The sequence below is a fragment of the Chanos chanos genome, chromosome 2, assembly GCF_902362185.1.
Source record: "Chanos chanos chromosome 2, fChaCha1.1, whole genome shotgun sequence".
Lineage (NCBI taxonomy): Eukaryota > Metazoa > Chordata > Actinopteri > Gonorynchiformes > Chanidae > Chanos > Chanos chanos.
This window is the reverse complement of record NC_044496.1, coordinates 11,548,772-11,558,771: the sequence shown is the minus strand read 5'-3', so window position 1 is coordinate 11,558,771 and position 10,000 is coordinate 11,548,772. Positions and strand designations below refer to the sequence as shown.

The window sequence follows — 10,000 nt, the reverse complement described above, 5'->3', positions numbered from 1 at the left end:
AAAAAGAGAAACGTACTAAAAAAAAATCGTAAATAAGAGTGATATACAAGTTAAGGACAAGAATATTCATAGTCAAGTAATAATGTATGCTATCTTATGCTACAATTGGTTTAATAATTAATATTCAGGCAGTGCCTATGCAGGGTCTGTTGGCTCTTAACCAAATGTTTTAATGGAGATGTTTACAGCCTAGTAGCAAACACCAGGTAAACAACAAGTTATTTAGTTTATCACAAACAAAACAAAAACAATTAAAGCTCCATATGTCTAAGCTAACACAAGATAATCTCAAGCACATTTAAATTAGTGTAGTGTAGTCTCCTATTCTAGAAAATACACGTACACATTCTACTCCTCACACAACCTGTGAAGGACGAATTGTATTTGAGAATATTTTTGTATTTAAAATCTTTATCGATTTCACTCGATGAATATTTGTACCTCTAATGCTGAAGGAGCTTAATCATGTTGTGTTAATGTGTAATATATATAAGTTATCGTTTTCTGGATACATCAGTCAAGTGTCATGAGACTTTTTAATGATATAGATGTGCTCATAATTTTTAATCCGACTTTGGATGATACTTATAAAACACAAAATCTGTCCAGGCGTGTGCATGTCACAAATGTGGCTCTTGGAGCAGATGTCTTAAAGTGAGAGAGTTGAAGCTGTGAGATGAATCTAACCGAGTTTCTTTTTTCCCCGTCATATTGTTTTCCCATTGTTTCTCTTTAACCTATTGTTACTCATAATGCATATCCTTATTCGTCCACATGACAGACAGAAGTTAAGTATGTTTATTGCACATCAAACACATATCAGTTTTCCAGACACATTAAGCCTAGATATTGTCTAAAATTGACTGTTAATGGGTGTTCTTCTTTAAAAATCCTCTTTATCCCTGGACTATGCTTAATCTCCTAATATGTGTCTGACAAGCTGGCATATCCAAACACTCCTCCACTCCCACCCAACCCCCACAGCTGTATGCGTACGCACGCGCACACACACACACACACACACACACACACACACACACACACACGCACGTGCATATTTGAGTTACTTGTGAGTTTGACATTTCTTAGGCTATGATAGCCATGTTTGTGTGTGACCTCCATTCTGTGTTAGCCGAGACAGCGGGCTGTTCTCTGTAGCTCAGGGTCAAACTCAATCTTAACAGCACTGCAGACTTGGACAATGACCTTGTTTATGAAAAGCAGTCATTGGTCATGCCTCTCAAAGAAAGGGTGAGACATACACACATTACTCTGGGCTGTGTAATGGCAAAGGGAACTCCAGTCCTCGATGTTTCCACCTGATGGTTACAATGAGCGGGTCGTGTGGGTAGCAATTCCTACTGAAGGAATGTGATTGGACCCATGAAGAATGAAATCATTCTGAATCATCCAAAACTATAGGAACATCCAGTTTTCAATCTCTCTTTCTCTCTGTCTCTGTCTCTGTCTCTGCCTCTCTCTCTTTCTCTCTGTCTCTCTCTCTCTCTCTCTCTCTCTCTCAGTTCTATGATTTAGGCTCTCCTGCAGACTCATTTGGCAGCAGTCCGGGGTGTGTGTTGACAGATGGAAGCTGTGTGAACATGGGCTACCCGTCGTGTGGTCCCAGGGGAAAATGCCATGGAGAATGGGGCTCCTTCAGCTGCCAGTGTATATCTGGGTACACTGGGCATCGGTGTGAGCAGGGTGTGTCCGCGCTTACAAAACCACACCTTACAGTACTGTATTCTGAATGGTGCTTATGTGTAGATGAAATAAAAATCCGCTGCCGTATGCACATACTTGATATGGTAAAGCCTGAGGTGTCACAGAGCAAAAGTGTTTGTTCGGGAGGTATGGCATGTTTTTGTGTCTGTGTGTGTGAGAGAGAGTTTTGCTGTGGTAAAAAAATGAGGGAATATGTGTTTTGTAAGTAACATGTGAGTGAACAATACACACTGAACTATCTGTCAGAAAGGGATGAATGGGGAAGTGTAAAAAGGCAGATTGTGTGAATGAGTACAGAGAGTATGAATGAGCATGAGAGGGGTCGTGTATATGTGTGTGTGCGTGTGTGCGTGTGTGCGTGTGTGTGTGTGTGTGCGTGTGACATGTAGAAGAGGCCTTTTTTTTTAGAAACCAACATCATGTCGATTGATTTAAAGCCAAGAGTTCTCAGACTTGATTTAACTGTCATACTAAAAGTGACAGGGCAGATGGACGACACAGAATCTAATGCAGGGAAGTTAGTGCTTCTTTTCTGTGTAAATAGACTGCTTTCAGAATGAAAAAGGTAGTCTACACACATCATTCAATTAGTTGACTGCCAATTACCAAAAAGCATTCAGCTTCTTTATTGTAAACTTTATTACTTCTTACAACAGGACAATTCTGTTAGCTTATTGCCAAGAGGGACTGCTGTAATTGTAATGTAACACACAGAATATTCTACATCTCAGTGCCGAGATTGTACTTGATCCATTTTGTGTGTTGTGGTAACTTTACAAGACAAAGCTGCATTCATTGCAGAATTAAATTGAACTGATTACAATGGCTCAATTAAATTCAAATCAGTCTATTTTCATTTGTATAGCATGTTAATGCAATTGACAGTCCAACAGCATTACAAAAGCCCAGAACTGAGACCCCCAGTGAACATGCCTGGGGGAACAGAGGCACAGAGGAAAGGAGGAAAGCATGCCTTGGTTACAGATACAGCCAGTGGTAAAGCAACACACAGTAATGTACCATACCTCTGTTTTTCTGTTACTCCACAGCACGAGTCTAAATGAATATTCTGTTTTTTTGTTTTTGTTTGTTTTTTATTGTGTGTGCGCGCGCACGTGTGTGTTTGTGTGTGTGTGTGTGTGTGTGTGTGTGTTTGTGCGATCGACAGAAGTCCCAGAATATTCTTTTGATGGGAGGAGTCATGTGCACTACCAGCTGGTCTCTCCACTCCCAGCGAGACGCACGCAGGTTCAGGTTCTGATCCGAACACGCAAACACAGCAGCTCCATTCTCAGCCTGCTGTCCAAAGAACAGAATGAGTACATCAAACTCGAGGTTAGCACTGGGGTTTCTCCTTCTCACTAATAGTTTTTTTTTTTTTCACTCTTCTTCTATTGCTTCTGTCTTTTTTTTTTCAATTTCTGCAATGTTTTAAGCAGAGGGTTTTTTTTTTTTTTTCTTTTGACAGACTGATGTTTCGCATTTGCTTCATAAATTTCCTAGGGCGCCTTGTGAAACCTTGCGATACCGTCCTTCCCTGACCTCACGTTCCCCTACCCTTTCTGGACAATTTGTTCATGTAACCTTCTAACGCCAGCTCAGTCTTAATTACAGGGGCATAAACATTATTTCCTCCTGATGGGCATCGCTGCTAAAGCTCATCATGTGTGACCTCACTGCTGTGACAGTCATGGTCACAACATTAAATCAATGTGTTAGTGCATATACAAAAAGACACAGGTATCCAGTTCTCTGGCATGCTGAAATAAACTCTTTTTCTCCACTGCCAGGGCTGTTGGGGCTTTTTAAGCACTTACCTCAAGATTGGGTGTGTTTTGATTGCTGATTACAGCTTTGTGTCTTTCTCTTTCGTACTCTCTCTCTCTCTCTTGCTCTCTCTCTCTCTCTCTCTCTCTCTCTCTCTCTCTCTGTCTCTCTTTCTCCTTTCTCTCCTGGTCTTTCCTTCTCTATTTCTTTCTCTCTCTTTCTCAAATGGAAATGTGCAGTGATTTATTTGCGTGTTGCACTATCAGGCAGGAAGATATTGAGAATTCTCTCAGTGGCAGGCTGCAGATTTCATTACCCTCTCACAATGGGAGTCATCTAAAGCTTCGCAGCCAGTCCTATCTCCTTCATGTTTTTTATTATTCTCTTCATCCCCACAGAATGAACTGATCTCCTCCTTTCTCTGTTCTCTTCTTCAATATGGATGGGCTCATTGCCAACTGAAACAATAATTAAACTTCACTTGTCCCCTTACCTGTCAGTCATTTTTGTTCTACAACTCATTGATCTGATACCCTGGCACTAGTTTAGTTTTGTTTGATTTAGATAAGTTAGAGGTAGAGGTTTTACCTGACTTTTTATTACTTTTGGGAATGGATCTTCAGTATGGTTGCTCCAAAACGAGCAACAGATAACTGTGCCTTCCCCCCCCCCCATCCTCCGGTTCTTAGCACAGATCTCAGTACGGTATTAATATACGTTCAAGACCTGTGTTTGGATCAGTGTTTCACATTTTTTAGGGGAAACAAACCATCAAGCGTTGATATGGATCATTATGTGATGAATTAGCATCAATCTTGATGTTGTGTTGTGTCAGATAGTGATGCATGAGCTGTTCTGCCTGAGTTTCTGTTTTCTTTTCCTTTGGCTACCAACAGTGAAAGCTTTTTTCTAGATGCTCACTCCATCTCAGTCATCTATTCCCAAACCTGGTCCTTCCCTAGAAAGAAAGAAAGAAAGAAAAGCAACTCGGCCCAGCAAACAGCTCTGATTTCCATGACAGCGTTACGACATTTTTGTCTTTTTTGTCATTGTTTTTTTTGTTTGTTTGTTTGGTTTTTTTTTTTTACCTTGTTTCATTACTTCTGTGTTGTCAAGTGTGTTTTTAATGATTAGAAAACACAGGTATTAGCAGAAAAAAAACATAGATTTTCGCAGATATTAGGTAACAGTAGTTTGATCCAATCACTCGTGTTGTCATTGATGAGACTCTTTCAAACAGCTAAAGGTTTTCAGGGAGATGGAGACAGAAACAGACCTAGGGTGAAGTTTGGACTTTAAGAAAACTGACCCATAAGCTGCCTTACCCTTCCATCCTGTGTTCACAAAATTTCTTCAGAACTCAAATATGTTGAAGAACCTTGATAGGCTCCAGGTGAAGAATAACATGTAGAGCTTACATTCATATATCTTTGACGTGGTCTTTGCTATGAAGACAATTAGGACACTAGGAGGTAGGAGTTTTCACATAAAACACTTAGAACTTTTAGAAGGTAACGTGTAATTCCTTCATTTCCTGGTAAAGTAAAAAAAAAAAGTCAGACAGTCTGAACATATGGAGGACCCACTCTTGATACTGAAAGGCCTTTTTCAAGGAAAAAACGATGAAAAGTCAAACAAACCAAAAGAAAAAAAAAAAAAAAGAATATGTGGGTGGACCAAATTGAAAATATGTGAATGTGTTCACATCTCCAGAAAACAGAGACTTTTTCGCTGCAGCTCCAGGGCTCTAACTGACTGGTAGTGACAGGAAGGGGGAGAGGCACGCTGGGTATACCAGTGGTAGGAAACAGAGGCCATGGTGAGAGAGTGTATGCTCCTCACCCCCACCCAGTGAGTGTGTGTGTGTGTGGTTGTTTGTGCGCAGGTGAGGGGTGAGTACCCTTACACTTTGTTGTTAATTGGCGGAAAAATCGGAGATCTCAGGGGCACGGCAGGAGACGGCTTCTAAACAAGATTTTCTCTACAGAGAAGTAAATTATAATTAATAGTTGATTAGAAGAGCTTGAGGCAGGAAAAGCCTTATAGTGAGGATTTAGAACCTTAAAAGAGTACAAGAAAAGCCTGGCTGTTTTGTTTCTCATGCACTTCTTCCAAAAGTGAAACGGTGAAAAAATGGAAAGATGAGGTTAAAGTTTATTGATGGAGCTGCATTTTTTTTTTTTTTTTAATACTGGTGTCCCAGCATGAACATATGAATTCCTAAACACTTGTTGGATTGTGTGTGTGTGGTGTGTGTGTGCGCGCGTGTGTTTTGCTTTTTGTTTTTTTTTTCACGGCTAGACCCCTGGATCTTAAAATGAAGGACGGCAAATTATGCTCACTGGGACCCTCACTGGGTTTTGAAATTGAAATGAAGGTTGAATCGTTCTCTCAAATGTGTCAATTTACACACACGCATATGCGGACCCAAACACACGCACGCGCACACACACACACACACACGGACGCACACACATTTATATTCTCGTCTTTGGTCTGTCTTCCTAACAAACAAGAACATTCTCTCTTTGCTCAGACATGGTACTCCAGGCTAGAAATCAGTTAGGAAAATCACAGAGCTGCAGCATCATACATATGTAAACTTTCAGCACACCTTAAATGTTATGTAATCAGCTGTGTGATGATTCTGGGAACAGGAAACTCTGAATTGAGATCAAATTTCAGTTCCATTTTATTTAAAAATATACACACACACACACACACACACATATATATATATATATATATATATATATATATATATATATATATATATGTATGTATGTATGTATGTATGTATGTATGTATATGCTTGATATCACCATAAAGCAGCTTTAGAGAACAGCAGCCCTGAGACCCCTACTGAGCAGGCCTAAAAAATCAGCTGTGTGATGATTCTGGGAACAGGAAACTCTGAATTTATATATATATATATATATATATATATATATATATATATATCAAGCATATATCACTATGCTTGATATCACCACCATAAAGCAGCTTTAGAGAACAGCAGCCCTTAGACCCCTACTGAGCAGGCCTAAAAAGACAGCAGCGAAGAAGCAACGCCCTGTGGAGATCATTTTCACTCATTACTTCTGTGATCACAAAAACATCTATGTAATGTACCGTCAGACTTATGGTAGAATAGAATGCACTTCCTTAGGCATTTGTAGAAAACTCAAGAGCAGATTAGTGTCAGAGGTTGTTTTGAGTGTTTATACTTACTGTGCATTCATAATTTTATCTACCATTTGGTCTTTGTAAGATATCAACAAAAAAAAACAAAAAAACGTATGCCCACTATTTTTGCAGTGGCTCATTAAAAAAATGCATATTTTCAGCTGATTATACGGTGTGTTGTGGTTGGGGTTTCATTGCATCATACTTTTGCTCATTTAACATCAAGGAACTGGCTACAGAGCAAAGTGCAAGTGGGTTTTGGCAAGAAAGAGCAAAAGAGAGAGTTGTTGACATCTCCTTACGAACTGAAGACACAGCAGTGGTATTGAGAGACAGTGGTTAACCACAGCGACTGCATATTGAATCCTTTTTCCCAGTGTTTCCAATTAAAGGAGCGGTATGTTTAACTCTGTTAGTGAGAGACTGATCAGATCCTCTCATAGTTGGATTACGACAGTCCCTCACGCTGGATCTGTGCTGCACTCGTTTTCTTATCTTTTACTCCCCGGTCTGCCTCTTCTCCCCTCATGCATCTTCATTGTCATGATGTCGCTGCTGTCTCATCTTTCTCTCTCCCTCTCTATCTTTTTCTCTTCTTCTCTAGGTTTTCACTGATATTCTCAATGCCTGCAGCTAGTCTGAAGTGTCCAAAAATAAATTTGTTCTGTGGAAATATTAGTTTTTTAATCAAATCTTACTGCTATTGCTTGTCTTCTCTCTCTCTCTCTCTCTCTCTCTCTCTCTCTCTCTCTCTTTCTCTCGCAGATTTTTCAAGGGTTGTTAGCTGTTTACTTCAACCTGGGTGACGGGGATTTTAATCTGACTCTGCCTTCTTATCGCCTTGACAACGGCGAATGGCATGAGGTTAACTTTGATCGTCAAGACAATGAACTGACCTTGCAACTGGATGGTGGTGGGGGGCGACGGGAGGTTACGGGGTCACCAGGCCGGAGTCGTGAGATCATTATCGACCCCACTGTGGTGATGCTGGGCAATTCCTTTCCGTCTGGACACAACAAGAGTTTCCAAGGTAGAGACTGACAAAGGGCTCCTATACACCGTGGACTGAGGCATGTCAAAGAAAGCCACTGGATATGAATGATCCTTTAATTTCTAGTAATAGTACTAGTAATAGTGGAAGTAGGATGAATACTGCAGTGGTGGTGGGGGGCAGAAGAAGTATGAGCATTAGTGGTAGTGATAGTAGTAATACTGATTGTAGGGGGCGCAGCAGAGGAGACGAGAGTTAGTAGTACCGTTATCAGTCATAGGAGTAGTAGTGGCAGTGGTAGTAATAGTTGTAGGAGATCAATAGTAGGAGTAAAAGTAGCATATGTTTTTAGACTCTGTAAAATTGCAATAGATAGGATATGGATAGAAAGGATAACTGGATCTCCGTTCAGTTTGAACTGAGAGCCAATTTTTAGGGCTTTAAAAGGAATACGAAAAAAAAATGACAGTCATGTCTTGACAACAAGATATAAAGGCTTTATCAGAGTTTAAAAGATGTGAATCTGATAAGCAGATAACAGCTTTTCATGCATTTAAGATATGTTGTATATTATCTGTTGGATTCCCTGCAAGATTTTTAATGAAAATGCCACACGCATATATGTAGATTATATTTTTCCCCCCCTGATGTTATCTTCTGTGTTGATTCAATACAGATTGTGAAAAAACCTTTACTGTATTTGGAAAGAGAAAGTCTTTTCTACTTTGGTTAACAAGCCTGCAACTCTGAGTACACATAAAGGAAATCCTATGATTTGACAGACCACATGTCGTTTTGTTGAGTGTAAGTATTAGTGGATTACCAGCTCACTAAACAGTAACATATGTGATTCAAAATAGTACACATGTGATAATAAGCATTGTTTAACAGTGGGAGTGTATTTGTGAATGGTGTGAATAAATCACATCCCACTTATTTAATTCCCACTTAGTTAATTGTGCTGGTCAACACTGTGACAACAGTTATTAAACGATTCTTTATACAGCCACATTCAATAGATTTTAAAACTTTTTAGAGGCAGGAAATTCATGCTTGTGTAATAATCTAATACACAAGCTAACTAACTGACCATCTAAGGCATGACTGTTTAAACAACCCCTTTGAAACTGGTGGATACCTGGCAAATAATATTACTCCAGCCATTAAGCTGTGCTAGCCAGTGTTGACTTGCTCAGATAAGTTAGTTAGCAGACCATCCCCTGAAACTGTCAGAAGATGTCATGCTAAATCGATGATAAAGTTGATAGAGAGTTTATACGGTTGATGATATGAAGTTGGTGATGAACGTCTACAGTTTCTTTTCAGAGCTCTAGGACTTCCTGTATAGAGGACAGCATAAAAGCACAAATGGCAAACGCATGTTCACAGTTTTTTCTTATCCATACGTCCCCGCTAATCATGAGGCTGTACATCACCCATGCTGTCCTGTCCCATCAGTACATATTTATTTTATGAAACTGAAGCGCCAGTTCGGTTAGGTCAAGAGTTCACAGCGTTCATAAACGCACGAGTGTCTTTCTTTACTGAAACCACGTGATTTTCTGCCTGCGTCTACAGCTGAACCACTATTTATGCTCACAGAATCTTAAAGATAACTTAGAAGAACACAGATCAAAACAAAGTTCATAATCTGAAAGTTCATCACACAAATACAGCGAGCTATGTTCGTCATTATATTCACGGTCCGTGTAAACAGAGAAATTAATCAAATAAAAACATTAAACCATCTGTTTATGGGGATATGAATAGAACAGTTAATTGAATAGATAGTGTAGCTGCAGAAACTAACAGCAATTCAAATGAACCCTTTTCTCCACAGGGTCAGCATATTTGCAAGAACAACCTTCCAAATTTAACACATAGCTGAAAATGACATTCACCGCTGCTTCATTGTTCAAAACTACATCCTACAAACCCAACTCAATGCTCTTTGACACGTATTTGGTAGTGACAGAGTGTATGTGTTGAGACCAAGTTGCGAAGTTGGGATAACTGGGAAAATTGGGAGCTGCTGACCACCCTTGAATCCGTACCAGTGTTTGATTTTACGATTTCTGTGTCATTTTTCTTTTACTCACATTTGCATCTTGCTCTTTAGGTGTTTGTCTCAGCTGTCCCAGACAAGCATTAATGTGGAATCAGGAAGCTTGAGGGCTGAGTAAACTCAGTTTAGGCTCAAGTTGTGTAAGCTCCCCTTTTGACACATGAAATCAGCCGTTAACCACCTTCAGTTCTGTGGCTCAAAGCACTGTAACAAGACTAATGAAATTCAGATCTAGTTTTTAGCAGCCTCCGTTTCATAACACAGAG

The 10,000-nt window shown here is 39.7% G+C and overlaps 1 protein-coding gene across 1 annotated transcript in view; it reads left to right on the top strand.

The window, feature by feature from the left end:
• Positions 1-10,000, top strand: part of LOC115804505 (neural-cadherin) — a 158,379-nt gene that overhangs the window by 131,211 nt on the left and 17,168 nt on the right. The window contains exons 27-29 of the mRNA XM_030764986.1: positions 1,524-1,704; positions 2,894-3,060; positions 7,444-7,708. Of these exons, the coding sequence (XP_030620846.1) occupies positions 1,524-1,704; positions 2,894-3,060; positions 7,444-7,708 (613 nt within the window). The remainder of the gene's footprint in view (positions 1-1,523; positions 1,705-2,893; positions 3,061-7,443; positions 7,709-10,000) is intronic.